The sequence below is a fragment of the Zalophus californianus genome, chromosome 7 (genome assembly GCF_009762305.2).
Source record: "Zalophus californianus isolate mZalCal1 chromosome 7, mZalCal1.pri.v2, whole genome shotgun sequence".
NCBI classification, from domain to species: Eukaryota; Metazoa; Chordata; class Mammalia; order Carnivora; family Otariidae; genus Zalophus; species Zalophus californianus.
The window spans coordinates 62,887,690-62,907,807 of record NC_045601.1 but is presented as its reverse complement, the minus strand read 5'-3'; the positions used below and the strand labels follow the sequence as shown (position 1 = coordinate 62,907,807).

Below are 20,118 nucleotides of genomic sequence, written 5' to 3'. Positions count from 1 at the left end.
TCTTAAAATTTTTCATAATTGTTCAATTCTTTGTATTTTGGTGATGTTTGTTGTTACTTCTCCATCTTCATTTCTGATTTTATTTATTTGAGTCCTCTTCTCTTCTTGATGAGTCAGTCTAAAGGTTTATCAGTTTTGTTTATCTTTTATAAAAACCATCTCTTGGTTCCACTGATCTTGTCTGTTGTTTTTTATTCTCTGTTTCAGTTACTTTCACTCTGAACTTTATTGTTTTCTTCTTTCTACTAACCTTGGGCTTTGTTTGTTCTTATTTTTCTAGTGCTTTTAGGTGTAAGGTTAAGTTGTTTATTTGAAATTTTTTATTACTTGAGGTATGCCTGTATCACTGTAAACTTCCCTCTTAGATCTGCTTTTGCTGCGTCCCAAAGATTTTCGGCCATTGTGTTTTCATTTTCATTTGTCTCCGTGTATTATTTCATTTTCTCTGATTTCTTCATTGGCCCATTTTTTGTTCATTTAATAGCATGTTGTTTAGCCTTCATGTGTTTGTGTTTTTTCCATTTTTTCTTCTAATTAATTTCTAGTTTTGTACCTTTATGGTCAGAAAAGGTACTTGATATGGTTTTAATCTTCTTAAATTTATTGAGGCTTGTTTTGTTGCCTAACATGTGATCTCTCTTGGGGAATGTCCCATATGCACTTGAAAATAATTTATATTCTGCTGTTTTGGGTTGGAATGTTTTGTGTATATCTGTTAAGTCCATCTGGTCTAATGTGTCACTGAAAGACACTGTTCCCTTATTGATTTTCTGTCTGGATTATTTATCCATTGATATAAGTGGGAGAAGCAATCACCTTTAAGTAAATCTTGAGGACTTCTAAGCTTTCTTCAATAATCTTCTCTAGTTGTTTAACATCTGCTCTGACAAAATTCTCCCTTGCATTTAAATTAAATTCATTTGTATTCTGCCCATTTTTCCTTCTGCTGTCCTCAGTAACCAGGGAGATAGCCATAGTCTTGGCTTCTCAGGATAATGCCTAAATTATTGACAATTCATTGATTTTCATTAAAGAAATGTAGCTCATGTCAGGATTTAAGTGCTCCATAATTAATGAATGAAGTTAAGAATTGGATTAACGAAGAGGACAAATGAGATGGATCCAATAAATTGCTGGTCTTATATACCAAATAAACATTAGATGTGAGTGTGAACATTAGTATACACAAATATATTTAGGTAAAAACTTCATTTATCTTTTGTTTAAATATGTATTTCAATATTTAAGGAAACAACCACCAGGACTACGTCTTGTTGGCTTTGCTGAAGAAATTTCAAACTTGGGTACAAATAAGCCTTTGCTAATAGAAGGAACAGATCTGTGCTTGACTTGGGCAACAAAACAATAATGGATTAATAAAATCAATGTAATTTATATTCTCTTCCAACTTACATTCCTTCCATTGATTCTTTTAGTTTTCATTTGTTGTTAACGCATTCCCAAATTTGCTTTGCATTTCTAAATTTCATGTGAATTTCTCACAAACATTTTAAGAAATATTTCCTATTTTCTTACTATAAAACTAGCTTTTAAAAAAAATGCTGCAGTTTCCCTTACATATTCTTAAAGATATGACTACTTAACCTCTCCTTTAGTGAGGCCTTAGAAAAACACAGAAGCTTGTCCTAGACTGGCTAGATCTATCATTCTGGTATCAAGCTGATTTCTCTTTCAATACAGAGCTCTCTATGTTTCCTTTTCCATTTTATTAAATGTATCAACTTATTATAGATCTTATTGCTCTATCACTTTGTTTTTCCCCCACTGTGAAAGGAGATACATTTTCTTTGTTCTTCTTTTGCACTAATGTATACTGCCTGTGTTAACCATACTTAATGAAAATAATCACAATTTTCTCAGGTTTGTTTCTCCCTACTGTGTACTTGAGATGAAAAACTCACTTCCCTGTGTATAGTACAATACCTTTAATTGGAAAGAAAAGGAAATCACCAGTGACATTTCTAATATCTTCAGTAGTCTGCCTCTTTCCTCAGGACCAGGTCATAATAAATCAGTTATGAATCTAACCATGGATGGGAAGGCGTACTAGATTTGCTAATGGTCCCCTTAAAAAAACAAGGCAGGTATATGTCACCCTCTCATTGATTTAGAAGTGTTACCCAGCTTTGTTGTTGCAAGTAAAAATATTTGAGGCTATTCCTTATCGTTTATCAAGTAATCAAGTATTTCATTTAAATCATTCATTTAAAATTGATGAAATCAATCATTAAATTGATTTCAAATCAATTTAATTGATGGGTACTTGGGTCATTGGCATACTTCTGGTAGTTTGCAAGCTTTGCCTGAGGTGAAGGAAGTAAAGATTTTAGAATGTGGATTTTAGGAGCTTATTTCTGTTCCATAAAACACAAAGTGAATGTTTCTTTAGAGATTCAATATTTCTGGCATGTTCACTGCCTCTGCATACTCCCTCCCTTTTCTCTGTCCATTTTGGGGTCAGGACACCTTGAAACATGTCCATGGTTTTTAAAATGAGACAAGCAGAGATGAATTCAGAAAATCAGGCTGTATGGATATGCCCATTAGCATTTAATTTAAGATGTTAGAGATAGTCAAATTTTACAGGCTCCTGTAGCATTTGACACTGTGACCCAATTCACAAATGCTCCACATCATTTCTACTTGAAATTCACAATACTGAAGCAAAAAAAGCATTAAATATCCTGCAGTTGTGCTTTAAAAGGTATGCTCTCCATTGTGAGATATTGTTTGTGAACTACTAAAAAGATCCCTTTTTGTGAGTGAAAATTAATCCTGAGCTCATCTTGCAGAACAACTTACCTTTTCATTTTTGTCAAATGGTGCCAAAATAATGGGAAGCTAACCACAAAATTAGTGCTTTAAAACTATAAAAAAAGACAAATGGTACTACATTTATTCAAAAGCAGTATTTAGTGCTTTCTTGATTCTCTTGGTGAATGCTACATCCTTATTAAGTCTTTTGCTGGTTCATAGATAAATGAGATTAATTCAGCAAACACACTTCCTACCCTCTAGGAGCTGACAATCAAAGAACTTTTCAGATATTCCATTAATGAAAGAACATTTGTTAAAGCTTCTTTAACTCCCTAGAAGATATGTTTATTTTCATCTTGATTAAATTTATATGAAGCTTGCATTGCCCCATTTTAAATAACTTTAATTTATTCAAACCTACTAGAGGGACTTTGGCTTTCCCAGTATTCATTAAAATTAGAACAATGTAAAATTTCATAAACATTTTTTAAATGCCGTAGCCTTAGCTTTTCTCTACCTAGTAAATATTATTTTACTTGCATCTAAAAAATTACATACAAAACATTGGTAATTAACAGGGGGTGCAGTGGAGGCTGGCTTGTGGTATCCTGAGGTCACAGAGCATGTGAAACTTGCTCCACTTCTCACCACCCAGGAGATGCTGAGCAAGTTTCCTAACCTCCCTTAGTCTTCTTCCAGGCTAGTGTGGAGTGACAAAGAAGAGTAAGACATATGTCCTGAATTGGGACTCACAGTATGGTAGAGGGAACAAACTCTTGAACAGATGATTATAGTATCCTGTGTGAAACATGTGAGGGTCAAGTCTTTCTCAGGGACAGTAGTGCAAAGCAAGGAGCACTTCATATGGGTTTCACAAAGGTTCATAGCACTTTCATCCTAACTTGGCCTTAGGTCCACTGGCTGCTTCCCATGTACTCATTAACCCCTCCCTGTCCTCATGAGTGGGCTTCACAGTGCAATCATTTCAGTAATTCTCCTGCCCTCTAGCAAGCACTTGCTCTTGGACAAACCCCATGGTCCATTTTGTCTGTGCCTGCGCCCGGGCAGCTGAACCCTGTGGGAAGAGGCCAGTTGACAGGAGGGCTTGTTATGGGATCCACTCAGCTCCCCAACCCCTCTCTGCACCCTACGCTAGTGTCCTTCCACACCCCCCTCCACTGTAGCCTCCTCAGCCACCCTTCACTGGCTAGGACTTCCTCAAAACCGTGGCCCTCAGACTCAGAGACAGGGTCCTTTCTTGTTTTTCAGAGCAAATATCAACGAGGAGGGGCTCACAGCAAGTCAGGTGAGATGAGATGAGGCAGTGGAGAGTGGGAGGAGACAGATGGGCAGGAGGTAGACTGGAAAGGGGCCAATGCGGAAGTTTGGGAACTATTAGCAAGGAGGGTGCGGGGGTCGGGGGGTGGGCTGGGTGGTCTGAGGAAGGAACCTGAGAAGGTGGGATGGGCAAGGTAGGAGGAGGAGTGTTAAAGAAAATCAAAACCAAAAAGGAAAGGGCATGGTGAGAGATGTCTAATACTGCTGGGACATCAAGGTCCAGAATATTTATTTTCTCTGCCATTTTTGATCAGGAACCCCTTGGTAACTTCAGTGAAAGTAGCTATAGGGGAGTGGAAGAAAGTAGAAGTGAGAATGCAGTGGTTTAGGGTGTGAAAAAAAGGTGAGGAAGTAGAAAGTGCAGGTATAGGCTAGAAGCCTGGATACCATCTAAACTTCGCTCCCTGAATCCCAGCTTACAGACAACTTTCTGATTATTATGCTTTGCCTACCAGGAGAGGATGTGCTGTTTCTAGGTACGCACATACTTCAGCCCATGTGACAGCCACATTTTTTCATTATAAATTAATAAATAGCATTTTGGCTTTAGGAAGAAAAAAGGAGAATAGGAAGGAAAGAAAAAGGTGGAAGTTTGGCTGAGAGAGGAGAGAGTAGCTGGAGGAGGAAATCAGAGTCAAAGGAGGGGACTTTTTTAAAGGATGCAAGTTCATTAAGCAAATTGGTAGATAGGGGAAAGGAGAGAGCAAGATTGAAGGTGAAGGCATTTGAGGCATTCTTTGGCTGGTAAAGGCTGAGAGCATCCTCCTAGGTACAAGGAATGGTGCTAAGGCCACGGAACACCAGAATAACAATAGGCATAGAGTCTCAAACAGGCAGGAGGGATTTGGGGAGGGGTTCAGTCTTGGGCCAGAGAAGGGGAGACCCATCAAGTGCTAAGCCTGGAGGGCAGGAGATGATGCTAGATGTGGACCTAGGTAAGCTCCCAGATGAGGGTCAGGAACCTGAGGAGGTTCCTTGTCCATGGAGTCAAGTGAGAGACAGGGTTTTCTGTTGAGGTTGTGCTATATATGTTCAGGACTAGGTAGAGGGTCTGAGGGAGGTGGCCTTGGGGAAGAAAAAAGCCTCTGAGAGAAAGCAGAGAGAACCAACATGTTTTTAAAAAATTGTGTCAGAGCTCATACTAAGGTTGGAAACAGCAAAATTGTGGTGGCCCAGGTTGTAAATTTCTGTCCTGTTTTTTTTATTGGTACTCACCAAAGAATTGGAGAGGGCAGATCCTTGGATTCACTCAAGATGGAAGGTTTTTGGGCTGTGAATAGTCCAAAGGACCCTATTGGAAGGGGTTCAGCTTGTTGGGTTAGGTGAGTGTCAAGGGCTTAAGGTTTGCTTGAGGGAGAACAAAGTGTGTTCCTCAGGTAAGTCCATGAGAGAATGTCTTGTTTGTTGCCCCTGGAGGCAGCCACCATGTGAGGAAGCCACCTGCGTGCTAGAGGTTTGGAGCTCGATAATGTGGCATGTCCACTTAAAAGTTCTTAGTGACCTGGAGTACCCCCTAAGAATGAAATCTTCTTTGTTGCTTTAGATTCTTATAACCAGCTGTCTCCAGCAGTTACTTTTTGCTCCCTTCTTTTCACTTCTGCCCCAAACTTTACTATTCCCCATCTGAAAAAGATTAAAACAAAACCACTACAGTAGTGTACTGAGAGGAAGCCAAACAGAAATGACCATTCTACAATGTTTTTAAAAGAGCCAAATGGAGCACTGGGTGTTATCCGCAAACAATGAATCATGGAACACTACATCAAATAAATAAATAAATAGGAAAAAACAAAAAAACCAAAAAGAGCCAAATGGCTAAATAAATAAAAATTAAAAATAAAAGAGCTAAATGGCTTGAAGAAAGCAATCAGATCACCTATATTCTCTAAAATAATTAACAAAGATTTCATCCTAACCGGACTTCCCTTTATTCTGAAGAAGTAGCACTTTGTTTACCCTTACATTGCTGCTCACGAGATGAGGCTTAAAGGTGTTATATGATGTTCATAGATAACACAGCTGGTATTTGACAAAGTTGGAATTTGATCTCTTCTGTCTCTGGTTTTTGAAAACCATGCTTTTCCCACAAAACCGTACAATACAATTGTTTATCGCTCCAACAAAGGGCTCAAAAACAGATGCTTACATTGTAAAAAGAATTCCAACTGGAAGTCAAAGATACACTGAAGAATAATCATACCTGGAGACTTGTTTAGATCAATGGCCATTTGATTTTTTTCTAATTGTTTAACAGACCACTTTTCTCAGGACACAGAGTTGAGCCACATAACGTCTTCCTTTTTGTGGAGAGAACAGCACTTGTTTAAGTGATCCATTTGTGCCTGACCAGATGGATCTAAAAAGAGGTAGAATAAGGAGGGAGCTGAATCACTTTACCTAAGAAAATGGGAAATATATCATTTTCTTTGTTCCCAAGAGGAGAGAAGTTTAAAGCTACATCATGGAAATAGGCAATGGCTGAAGAATTTGATGGCAGGAGGGAGATAAAAGATCCAATAAGAACTCAGCAAGCCAGGACTCTAGAGACAGGTAAAGGTGACCTTGAGAGCTTAACCCTGCTTGGAATGTGCAGAAATCTTTGGAGGCAGGATTTCAGGTTTCTATAGAATGAGGAATGGGAGAGAGAATTTTTTTGAGATTTTAAAGGGCAGATTACATCTGCATTGTGGTGGATTTTACCTTCATTTATCATTGCACTTATTTCAAATAACACATGGTACATTCTTTACATGTTTGGCATCACAAGTTTGTATCTGTTCATTCTAGGTGGCATAAATATAATTTATAAATTTACATTTTCAAGTGCATCACCCTTTCTTTATAGGTATTCTGTAAGTTTGAGACTTTCTTTGCAGATTTTGAGTCTATTAATTACCCATCCATTTGTATGGTCTCCTCAAGTGTGACAGAAATAATATGGATAATAGTTTTAATTTAATGCATGGATTAAGTATGTTTCTATTCAAGATACTAATTCAGAATAAGGAGTCCTGGCTTTAATTGTTTATGTAGTATTATAAACATTAAAAATATGGACAGTCTAATGTGTAAAAATAGAAATGAAAATGTTTATTTTTTATTGTGAATTTTATTTATTGTAAATATTTCCATGGTGTCCCTTTTATTAAGGATTAGTCATGAGTTTGGCCTTATTTAAAAAATGACTAATGTGGGGGCACCTGGGTGGCTCAGTCGTTAAGCATCTACCTTTGGCTCAGGTCATGATCCCAGAGTCCTGGGATTGAGCCCCGCATCAGGCTCCCTACTCAGCAGGAAGCCTGCTTCTCCCTCTCCCACTCCCCCTGCTTGTGTTCCCTCTCTTGCTGTGTCTCTCTCTGTCAAATAGGTAAATAAAATCTTTAAAAAAAAAGACTAGTGTGGACTCACACCTAATGCCAATAATTCTTTTGATAATTAGACAGTAAGTGTGAAGTTTTAGTTTTTTGAGAATTAGAGCATTCTTATGGAGAAGCTTTAAACTATTAAAGAAAAAAGCCTTCGATACCTTATAAACCAGCCAGTAATTCTAGTTATTAGAAAAAAATAAGAAATCTATTTCAGACTACAAAATTCATTCACTTATTAATTCAAAATTCTATACTTTGTTAGATTTGTTATATTTTAATATTCCATGCATGCTCATTTGTACTTTTTATGGAAATGGTAAAAAATTTCCATAGATAAACTAGTACAGTACTGTAGTAAACTTCCTCTGTGGGGGGGGGGGGGTCACTTCTAATGCTCTGCACTCTAGGTTTTCTAAAACCTGGAAGAGAGATGCTGTCATCTCTAGTTTGTTTATAAGGAACCTGAGCAGGGCTGTGTTAAATGCTCCCACAACGACAGAGTCGTAAAGGAGCCTGTGCGGGGTGATGCCACAGCCTGTCCTGAAGCTCGTCCCTGAGCCTAGCATACAGTTGGCCACTGCAGGCCTCCAGGAGAGCTGCTGAGAATGTGAGATGGCTTCCCACAATCCTGAATTGGCTGGCAGAGTTCCAGCCCAGAGTGTCTTCCCTGAGAGCATGGACACATTTGGTTCTTTGCATCCCACTCCATCCTTCAAAGCATACTAGTGCTGTATTACATACACAGGTTTCTACTGAAGAGTGTAGTATAGGACTGTCTATCAACAGATGTATTGTCTGTCCTCGAAAAAAAAAAAATAGAGCCACCAGACTTGACCTACCCTGACCAATGGATATTGAGAGCTGTTTTCCTAAACACACTATTATATAGACCTTGTCAGCATTGACCAGTGGTTGCTTTTGAGCACAATGAGTTTGGGAGTCAGTGAATTCCCATACTGGAGACAAAAGTCGCTTGTTTGGCAGTCACCTGTCATCCTTTCTCCCATATGCATTCATCCATTTGTCACTACGTTTTGTGAAGAGCGGAACAGGGAAGCTTAAGAAAAATGCTTTACTCTTGTCTGGATGATAGAAAGCATTTCTCATTGCTGGTAGCATGGTGGTAACTTTTCATTCCTTCTGGCAGTTTTTAAAGACTTATTTGACTTTGGGGGAACCTGCAGTATATCTTAAAGTCACAGTTCAAAAGTATAAGACAGTGTTGTTCATTTTCAATTTTGGCTGAAAAGTCTTAACTTCGACGGTGGCACTTAAAGTTAGGGAAAACTTGGCTTTAAAAATGGATGCTGATAGGAGATGGCATATTTAATGACAAATGTATCCATAGAAAGCTGTTAAGATGCAGATTATCCCCCCCTGGGGTGGGGGAGGGAGATCAAAACTGCCAGTCTATAAAATGTACTCGATAGAGGGAGGCATAGAATCTATATTTGCAAGTGCTTTGATTGCAGGGGACAGTGTAGCAGCATGTGGGCATCATAACCCAGAGCAGGCAAATCAGCTTGATGACTTTCAAAGCCAGGAATACTGCTGCAGGCAAGGGCACTCCAGTCTAGGAGAAATTAAAACATATAGAGACTGTTATTAATTCCATATCTATTTTTGTATAGTCAAATCTGTATGCAAATCCTTAGCATCTCATTTCAGCAGATTAATCTAAAAGTGAAGAGTGTTATGTGAAAAGAATGTAATGATAAAGCTCTGCAAATAACACTGCTAAAGAAATGTGGGCCGCAAACGTGGATGCTTTTTTAAAATTTATTTTTTTGTACTGAGAACAAATGGTTTTTATTTATATGATCGTTTGTAAATTATTTCAAAGGGGGGAAGCAAGAGAACCAATTTCTAAGGTTTTTCCCTTGCAATCCTGACTTGTTGAAAGTTACAGCGCTAGGTTTTTCAGGCACCTCCTGTGGTTTAACATTCCAGAAGTAATCAACCAAATAACTAGGATTTTTATTTTTACTTCCACCTACTAACCCAGTATCTCATTTTTAAACGTTGTCATGTGAGTGAAAATTTGTGTGTAAGGGTAAGGAATCTAATTATGGCGTGCAGATTAAGGGGTGGGGGAATCTATTACAAATGCATCTGTAGAAGAGAGTAAATAATAATTCTGAAGAGCACAGAGATAAATTGTACGCCCTGCCTAAGAGAGAGGATGTAATAGCTATATTCTAATCCATTGGTTGTACATTTAATCTATAATGGGCAGAGTCTGATACATATAGTAGTGTAATATTTTCAAATAGTGTCATAAACAGATAGTTTACTGCAGTAGATATTAATTCTGTCCCATATTTCTAAAACAAGGAGAGAAACTGTCGAAGCTTTGAAATAATGGGTGGGAGCTTTACCCTCTGCTCCCTCTCATTTGGAGAAATGATTATAGGCGAGCTGGACGTTAATCTGGTGCTTATGGACCAGATCAAAAGCACTTGGCAATCATTTTAACCCTGAAGACTTGTGAGGTCTCAATAGATTTGATTATTCTTGTGTAGTTATGCCGAGAAAGAATGATTGGACATTCAATTTTTGATCAGATAAAAGAAAAGGAAGGTTGGGAGGAAGAAGCAAACAAACCTTTGTTTATTTGGGCATACATTTTGACTCTATATAGGCATTTCAGCCTCAGCTTGCTTCAGTGTATTTTCTTTTCCTTTGCTTTTATTTTAAAATGAGACATTCAAAAGAAATGCAGAGAAGACTTTCTTTGAGGGCAGGAAGCTCGATTCTCTCTGTTCTTTGTGGATTTACTCTGCAGATAAAGCTTTCATTGATCTTAAAAGTAGTTGCAGGCTTCAGAGAGAATATATATATATATATATATATATATATATATATATATATATATATATATATAAAGCCCTCCAGTTAATAAAAGCCATAGTCAATTATATGAAAGAAATAATCTCCTTATTGGGGTTGCACGAGAGAGTAATGATTGGCCTGGACAGACTTACTTCCCTTTATGTAGCCATCAGTATTGATTGATTATTCAGCTCAGTTAAGGATTGTGCAGGAATCCTCTGGATTCTCGTTGACTTGCTTCCTGGCCACGGAGTTGATGGTGGTGACCTATTCAAAGTATTGGAAGTGTCAAAGCAAAAATTATACTGGACAAAGTTAAGCAGATAAGGAAGACTTTGTTCAAGACTATTGCAGTAGGGGAGGGAGACCAGAAGGCAATCTGAAATCAACTACTCTGAAGAAGAAGAAGCAGGAGGGTTTTTAAATATTGAGCTTTTCTCAGCGAGAAAAGTACTGAAGGAGTTTTGGAGGAAGGTTGATCAATGTGATGTATTGAGCACATTCAGTTACCCCTGATTTTGTAAATGTTTTTCTCTGTGATTAGGCCATGTGTATTTGCTGTTTGGCACCCAACAAAGTGAGGTTTCTACTCTCTTCCATAGAAACTGGGAGATAGTGACATTATCTTCCCTGATGATTACATTTCAATGGGATGGCTCCTGGGTCTTTGAGGAAGTTATTCCTGGGTTGTAAAACTTGAAAGAAGCTTCTTAAATGATTTCTATCTCAAGGAGGCAGAGAAAGAATTTACAGATTTTCTAAAGTAAATGCTCTAAGAAAAGGGATGTCAGGGGCCTAGAGACAGAAAGAGGCCTGCCTAAAGTTGAGTCAAACTGAGAAAAATGTTAAGGCGGTATTGTAACAGTACACACTTTGTGAATTCAAAAAATTTCAACAGGAAACACTTTTAGTCTGGCTCAGTTTTAGATCTTTATTGCAAAATTGGCTACTTCTTTGTGATACTTATTAAAATGTTACTCATTTTAAATGAGCATCTAGAACTATGTATAAGGCACTATTTCTAAAGAGATTTTTCGGGGGGTTGCTCTTATATTCTTGTTATCTTATTACCTAACATTTAATATCTCCTAGTGTTTTCTGTAATGCTGTTTTATATGTTTTTTAGTTCTCCCATTTGATGGTAAAAATTAAAGTAGAATCAGTAATTTCTGGGTTTTACAGGCCTAGTCTATACCACGAACGTGAAAATAAGTATGAGGACAGACAGGAAGACTTTGTTAGAAATGTGATGATTTTTTAGTGGTTCTTGATTAAGCAATCTTTGGATCTAAGCAGCTGTCAGGAGGCTTTAGAAAAGTTGATAACAACATCGACTGCATGCAGTGCCATCCAACATGGTCACCCTCAGTCACATGTGGCTTATTGGGCACTTGAAATGTGGCTCATCTGGATTGAGATGTGCTGTATCAAATATACATTGGATTTTGAAAACCATATGAAAAAAGGAATATAAAATACCTCCATAATTTTTATATTAATTTTACATTGAAATGATAATATTTGGGCTATGTTGAGTTAAATAAAATCTACATTAAGTTTACCTTCACTGTTTCTTTTTAGTTTTTAATGTGGCTACTGGAAAACTTAAAATTGCATATGTGACTCACATTGGGGGCTCTCGTTATATTCTTTTGGACGGCTCTGGCTCTAGGTTTCTTTTGATAAATCATGTCTTTTCTTAGAAATGGTCCTCCCAAGAGATATCAAGATATCACTGTGTTGGCGTGCAGAAGGTTAGAGCTGTAAAATTGCCAGGTTAGCTAAGGACAAGAATTTTCCATATAATTCTGTCCCGGGCATGAATTGCGTGGAGATTTGTCTATGTGTGCGGTGTTCATTCCCTCTTCCTGCCATACATCGCCCCTCATTCTGGCCATGCAGAGCAGCTTGCCAGAACTGGGGCCTCTTGGTAATTTCAGCACACTTGTTGCTTGCTCTCAACTGGATTGCTTCTGAAATGTTTCTTGAAAATGAAACTGCTTCAACAATAAGCTTCTTAATTATGTCATGGGTTCACCACGAGGGTATACAAACAGATCCTCAGCAGTAGCTAATTTTCCTTTAATTGTATCTCATTCTTATGTTGGAATATCCTATTTTGTATTCATGAAAGCGCTAACACATGTTAATCCATTACAGGTGGAGTAACTAACACAGCACAATATCAGAACAGACTAATGGTATATGAACCTAACCAGGTAAGAATCATATAAGAAAAACTCATTACCTTAATTAAAATGAATTTTAAAAGATTTCCACAGTAATTAGTAGTTGAGATGCCAAGTCTGTACACACACATGCATCTTGTAGAGAGAAAAGGAAGCATCTGGATAAACTGCCTTTTTTTTTTCTTTTCTCCTCTCACAAAATTGCAGCTCCTTTAGTTTTATACGATACAGGATGCTTAACTCTTTCAGAGTTTTGCATAATGTAGAAAAAAGGGGAGATACTTGATGGGTTAAATGCCCTTTATTTCCATTATCTCAAATGGCTATTCATATTCAGAGGCATCCAAAGAAAGGATTTTGATTGACCTGTTGTATGTCCTTTTAGAAGGCGCCTCATTCCAAGAGGGGAACATGCTTATTGTTTCATTACTCCCAAATAAAATAATAACTTTTATTTAACTCAGCGTAGCCAAAAGGTCTGAGAGCAGGGTCAAGGACAAGTCTGAAATAGAAGTATCTGAAAAGTAGAAGGATGTTTTTCATCTAACAGCTGGTGCATGAACTGGAAGCATTTTGATGGTGTCTGTCCCTTCTTCTGCCCACTTGCCATCCACACTCGTTGAGGTTTTGGTCCCCAAAGGAACAATTTTTATTCTCTTTTCCTTCTACCAAAATGTCTGTGGCCTTGGCACATGTGTTCAGGATTTCACCATTTCTATGATTTGGGTAATGTAAATATTTTTCATGATTATGACAATATCCCAAAATGATTTGATCTGGGGATTTAATATTCATCAGCTGGAGATAATGGAACATGAAACAACAGGTTGGCTTTGGCAGCCTGGGTTAGGATCGGCCACGAAATGTGTGTCCTGAATGACCTCAGTCGATTTGGTGTCTTTTTATTTCAACATTATTTGATTCTGAATTTAACAAAGGTGTTTCTCTCTTTGCAAGTGTGTTTCCTGATGTCTTTAGAAGCTGTACATTTCAGAGACCACATGTCCATGGGCCAGATGTCTCAAGAGGGATCATTAATTGCAGTTGCTTGAGTTCGGTGCACACGTGGTTAAAGAGGAAGAAGGTGTTAACATTTCTCAAATGAGTTCTGTTTCATGTTTGTACACACATGCTCTTTTTAAAAATTCTGCTGGCATATTGTTTACGGTTGGTACTGGCAAACATCACATCTGCTTGCATCTTGCTCAGAATCTCAATAACTCTATCATTCAGCCCTGGTGCTTATTTTTCTTCTAGGCCTTTGCGGAGAGTCGATAATGCCTGCCATCTGCCACAGAGCACATCGCTACCTGCCAACAGGCAGGCTGGGGTGACCTCTGCTTCCCCACCACTGATTAGTATTCACACGCTAGCTTATTAGGAATGACCCCACTAGGCCTCTCTGTTTCTTTGCCTTTGCAGTGGTTGGCGGCTCACCTGGCAGGCACGGCAGTGAAGGAAGCTAAAGATATAATCAGGGGATGCAGGCAGGCTTTACAAACCAGATGGCATCCACAGTCCTGTGGCGGGGGACCGGACTGCTAATGCAAACATTGATTCCTGATACCGGAATGGGTTGCCTCATAGAAAGCACCTAAGGAAGGCATCATCAGAGTTTTGAGTTAAATCCACTCATGTGAAATGTATTGATGATATTTCTTCACAGAATATCTGAAAGAAAGGTTTGGCTATCTTATTAAAAGAAGACATTTGATTGGAAAGAGTCTTATGACACAAAGGGGGAGCAGATAAATGCAAGCCTTTCAAACTGTACAAACCACTCTTTTTTTTAAGTCTGTCTTTAAAAAAGAAATTATACACAAACAATGAATCATGGAACACTACATCAAAAACTAATGATGTATGGTGATTAACATAACATAATAAAAAAGAAATTAGAAATGAGCTAGTAGATAGGCCTTTAGTGAATTGACCAATATTTATATAAACTTTCTTTTTCTTTTGTTTATTCCTTTACAGCTTTGTGAACTGGTGAAATTCTATGTATTAAAGACATCATATAATCTTTCTATCAAAATCCAAATTTTCCTTGGCAAAAGGAATCTGGGTTCTTCCTGTAGGTTAGTGTTTATGTGCAAAGGAAATGGTTAGGTTTATTTACCTGTCCATTGCTCAGTTAAGACTTAAAATTAAGGTCATATTTGATATTCATCTAATTTTGCCTTTTACATTAGATTTTTGAAAGGAGCCATATTGAAGAGGAGTTGAGCATGTCTTTTTCATTACTGAGAGTGACCTAGAACCAAATAGTCGAGGTTTCACCATTCCTGAAGTTGTATAAAATTTGGCCTTCTATCAAAACAAATGTATGCCTAGAAATAACTTTTCCCAGTTTGGTAGACGATATGATTATAAATATGTTAAAAGGGGCTAATACAAAGGCAGCAATGGGACTTTGTTGTGAAACCAGATCTTTGCTCTTCCATTGATCTTGGGAGGTTAAGTTTGGAAAGAATGGCTGAGTCACCCTAGCCCTAGTTTATGTAGAGGCCTTGGGTAAGCCAGTGATTACTATCAGAATAATTTTTGAAAGTGTACATTTATTGGACATTATGTGGCACTCTTCTAGATGTTTTGTACTAACTAATTTAATCTTCACAACAAGCTTGTCAGGTACAGTATGACTCTCCCCACTTTACAGGTGAGGAAATAGGCGCAGAGAGGTTAAGTACATTGCTCAAGGTCACAAAGAGGCTATAAACTCAGGCATTCTGGATCCAGAGCCTGTTTTCTTAAATCATTATACCTAGCCATGTGCTTTCACTCTTAAGCAATTTACATGAGTAAGTTCTCTCAACTGGGGGAGAGAACCATCATGAAAATTTCTATATTCTCATGTGCTCCCCTTATAAAATGCAAATGCCCTATAAAATGCAACCCAAACAAGAGGAAATGGCTTTGTACATTGCAAAATAAAGTTTTGGCATACATGGTTCTTATCTACTTGTTCTCAGGTAGGAAGCGCATACCTTTCAGAGTATGTAAGCAGCACTCCAGTGGAATGTGATAGATAAAGCAGTCCCAGCTACTAATGGGGCACTGCTGTTTTCTGCTGTGGAGTCTCTTATTAACAGAATCCACCTGAATTTCTTTTTTTTTTTCCAGAATAAATGGATAAGCCGCAGTCCCATGCTGCAGAGAAGGGTCTACCATTCCATGGCTGCTGTTCAAAGAAAGCTTTATGTTCTTGGAGGGAACGACTTGGACTACAATAACGACCGGATCCTTGTGCGCCATATAGATTCTTATAACATAGACACAGACCAGTGGACGCGTTGTAATTTCAGCCTGTTGACTGGCAAGTACCTTTGACTAAGTAAATCAGGAAAAGCAGAGATTCAAGAAATTGCCACACTTGTTTTCTTATACCTCTTCAGTGCATCCCTAAATATCAAGTGCATCATGGCAGAACAACTTGTGTTTATTAACCAGAAAGGTACACATTATTTATCTCACAAAACATGACTCAGTCAAGTGGCTGAGCTAGTTTCTCAGGGCCTCTGTTACCTTCATGCGTCTTGGCTGAGAGAGGTATGTCAAATCCTTTCTTGTCAATAAATATTCACATAGGAACTCTGAGGCAATTAAGAACCGGAGAATTAACGCTTTACAGAAGCAATTTATTTTTTTTCTTTTTGCTTTTAGTCTTATTTATTTTGAGGTCAGCAGTCTGGTCTTCATTATTTGTTACTGTCAGGTACAGTTTCTGGCTGTAGTCTCCCAACAGCTAAATCTTGGAGTTCTGTGCACAGGGGTTTGGTGGTGTTTCTAGCCACATAGGGGTTCAAGCATTACCCAGGGCAACACTAGGTATGGACCCTCCTCATCCCAAAAGATAATAAAAGGAAAGCAGTGAACTTACCACTAACGTTTCTTTACAGACTTGAAACCTTTCTCTCCCTTGTCAGCTTGCATTATAAACATGCACAGGCGATCAGGTCCCTTCCAGGCTGCTCTACTAAATAAGAAAATCACAAACTCAAAATGGTGGGTTGGACTAGCCCCTGAAGACCTCTTAATATGCTGAGGGGGCACTCCACCGCTCACAGCTACTTCTGGGGAGGCAACAGCAAGTGCGGAACCAGTGTGAGGGGGTTAGATGCCTTGTGTGGAGCTCCTGTTTTTGTGAACATGATCTTTGAGGCCCACCTACAAGTACTTAACCCTCTCCGAGTTGCTGTAGTGGCACCTTAGCCCCTTGGTCCCTGGATCTGTGATTCTGGCCACTGTAGGATCCAACTTATTTATTACCACAGTCAATCCGGTGTCAGCCCATCAATAAAGAGAGACTCTCTCACTCTCTGATGGCCTCCAGGGAAGATTAGGTGGTAGTGAGTTATTCTGTCTTCTTTTTTTAAAATGGGAGAGGAAGCTTTCATCATTTTGGCGTGTCAGTATTGGTCCCAGATCGGGAACTTTAATATAGTCCTAAAACTGTTGTGTATGTCAAGAAAGAGAGGGTAGTAACTTTATTAGTCTTTTCTGTCATTTGTCTTCATTTGGGGGACACTCGGGGCATGGCTCTGTTTTATTGGCTTCTTGGGGCTGCAGCTGTTACCTTACAAATGTAAGCACTTGCTTTAAAAGCATTTATAAAGGTGCTTTGCATTTTGAAAATACATCTTGTTTCCACTGCTGTAATACGACGTAGTAATAGAACTTATTTTGTTATTGCTTATTATTGCTGTATTTAATGCCGTATTTACCCACTTGGCTGGCGAATAAGTGTTTTGGCTTGGTTCTGACCTGACAGATTCATTCTCTGTGAAAGAGTGGTTAATTCTTCCCTCTGAGTACTGGGAGGCGGTGATTAGTTGCTGCAAAAATCCTGTGGAGCATACAAGAGTGCCACAGGGGGGAAATTGTATCGCTCAGTGGCAAAAAGGGTTAATTAAGACATGCAAGGAAATGGATTTATTTTTTCTTTCTATTCAATTCTCTTTACTTTAGGCCAAAATGAATCTGGAGTTGCTGTCCATAATGAGAGAATATATTTAGTTGGTGGATATTCGATTTGGACAAATGAGCCTCTGGCTTGTATCCAGGTGAGTGGTTGAAGTTCCTTTGAAGTTTGTTTGGCTCAGTGAGGTTACTTTTTGCAGTGCTGCTACTGAAGGAAGAGATATGTACACGTAGAAAGAGGTTTGAGCTAACTTTGTGCATCTAGTTTTGCCACTAAACTTCATCCTGCTTCCTAAAAATGATGCCTAAGAAATGATGGAGCCCTAGTGAAAATAAAGATGGGGGTGAGCTTTCAAAATATGTATAATAATATCCTGGAAATGGGTAAGTGGGATAGTACTATCATGCTCCCAAAACTTTACAAATGCCTCCTTTCCACTCAAATGCTTTATTTTCTGTATCGCAATTTGTTCATTCCAATAAATCCCACCTACAAAGGTGTTCTTCCTTCCTGGCAGAAGTTGTGAGCAGTAGTGGTTGATGATTAGTCTGATGGAGAGAGCCTCTGCCCCCAAACAACAGGTCTGGCCCATCAGCCAGTGAACAGCCCAGGTGAGGCAAGTTGCCAGCTGAGCTTTTTAGAACAGTAATAGCTTTTGTTGATATACATATTCAAGGTCGTCTTATTTTATCTTTTACAATTGTTACCATAGTTGTTTCTCTGTTTTACATGCTCTCTGATAATGTATTGGCATGTATTAGGCCTGATTTATCTCTTGATCTTCAGAAAAATATATCCTTAAAATTATTCTTATTATCTAACCTCACCTTTGGGGGAAGATTTTTTAACCACTGCATAGTCCCAGGACTATTCAGGATTTTAATTTTTTCTTCAGTCACGTCTCATAAGGTATATATATTTTTCTCAAGAAACTCCTCCACGTTGTCTCAGTTTTCAAAATGGTTAGCATATAGTTTTGTTACCACTTAGTTATATCCCCCATTACATTCATAATATTGATTTTTTTTTCTCTCTTTCTCTTCTTCTCTTGGTTTGTCTTGCCAGAGGTTTGTCTGGGTATATTACATCCTTCTCTTAAGTAGATCTAAATATGCAAGCATAGCATAAGTATGATCAACATAATGAACAAGCTGGTCCTAATGGATGTGAGTTCTGGATTCAATGGTTAGGATAGAGTTTTTTTTTTCCATTTATTGAGATATTATTAACATTTAATTGTATTAGTTCAAGGTATACAAAAAATGTTATATATGTATATATTGATATATGATCACCAAAATAAGTTTAGTTGACATCCATACCCCGCATAGTTACAAAAGTTTTTTCTGTTTATGATGAGAACTTTTAAAATCTATTCTCCTAGCAACTTCCAAATATTTACTACAGTATTGGTAATTGTAGTCACCGTGGTGTACATTACATCCCCAGGATTTATTTATAAGTGTAAGTTTGTATCTTCTTTTTTATTGAATTATATATGACATACACGGTTACGGTAGCTTCAGGTGTCTAGCATAGTGATTCAACAAGTCTATACATTGTGCTGTGCTCACCACAAGTGCTGACTACCATGTGTCATCATACACACAATGTTATTACAGTATCATTGACAGTACGCCCTATGCTGTGCCTTTTATTCCCGTGACTTATCCATTCCATAACTGGAAGACTGTATGTTCCACTTCCCTTTACCCATTTTGCCCATTCCACACATCCACCTCTCCCCTGGAAACCACCAATTTGTTCTTTGTATTTATAGGTCTCTTTCTGCTTTGTATATTTGCTTTGGTTTTTTTTTTTTTTAAGATTCCACATATAAGTGAAATTATATGGTATATGTCTTTGACTTATTTCATTTAGCATAATATTTTCTAGGTCCATCCATGTTGTCACAAATGGTAAGATCTCATTTTTTATGGCTACTATTCCATTATATATATATATATATATATATAAAATTTTCTTTATCCATTTGTCAATGGGCATTTAGTTTGCTTCCATATCTTGGCTAGTATTGTAAATAATGCTGCAGTAAACATCATAAGGGTATCTTTTTGAATTAGCATTTTTGTATTCTTTGGGTAAATACCCAGTAGTAGAATTTTTGGGTCATATGGTATTTCTGTTTTTAATTTTTTTGTGGAACCTCCATACTGTTTCCACAGTGTTCACACCAACTTAACATTCCCTACCATCAGTGCATAAGGATTCCCTTTTCTCCACATCCTTATCAACAGTCATTATTTCTTGTCTTTTTGTTGCTAGCGATTCTCGGTGTGAGGTGATAGCTCATTGTGGTTCTGACATTTCTCTGATGATTAGTGATGTTGAGCGTCTTTTCATGTGTTTGGTTGGCCATCTGTATGTCTTTGTTGGAAAAATGTCTTTCAGGTTCTTTGGCCATTCATTTTTTAGTCAAATTTTTGGGGGTTTTTTGGTGTTGAGTTGTGTAAGTTCTTTACATATTTTGCCTATTAAGTCCTTATCAGATATATCATTTGCAAATATCTTTTCCCATTTACTGGGTTGCCTTTCCATTTTGTTGATGGTTTTCTTCACTGTGCAAAAGCTTTTTACTTTGGTGTAGTCTCAATAGTTTATTTTTGCTTTTGTTTCCCTTGCCTGAGAAAACATATCTAAAAAATTGTTGCTAAGGCCAATGTCTAAA

General features: G+C 37.9%; 1 protein-coding gene across 14 annotated transcripts in view; it reads left to right on the top strand.

Annotated features, from left to right (window-relative positions):
• Window positions 1–20,118, top strand: part of KLHL32 (kelch like family member 32) — a 253,062-nt gene that overhangs the window by 187,472 nt on the left and 45,472 nt on the right. For 11 of the 14 annotated variants that reach the window (XM_027602058.2, XM_027602059.2, XM_027602064.2 and 8 more), the window contains 3 exons: window positions 12,477–12,535; window positions 15,632–15,824; window positions 17,477–17,571. In XM_027602058.2, the coding sequence (XP_027457859.1) occupies window positions 12,477–12,535; window positions 15,632–15,824; window positions 17,477–17,571 (347 nt within the window). The other 3 variants (XR_003521411.2, XM_027602065.2, XR_003521410.2) reach the window with 2 other exon arrangements.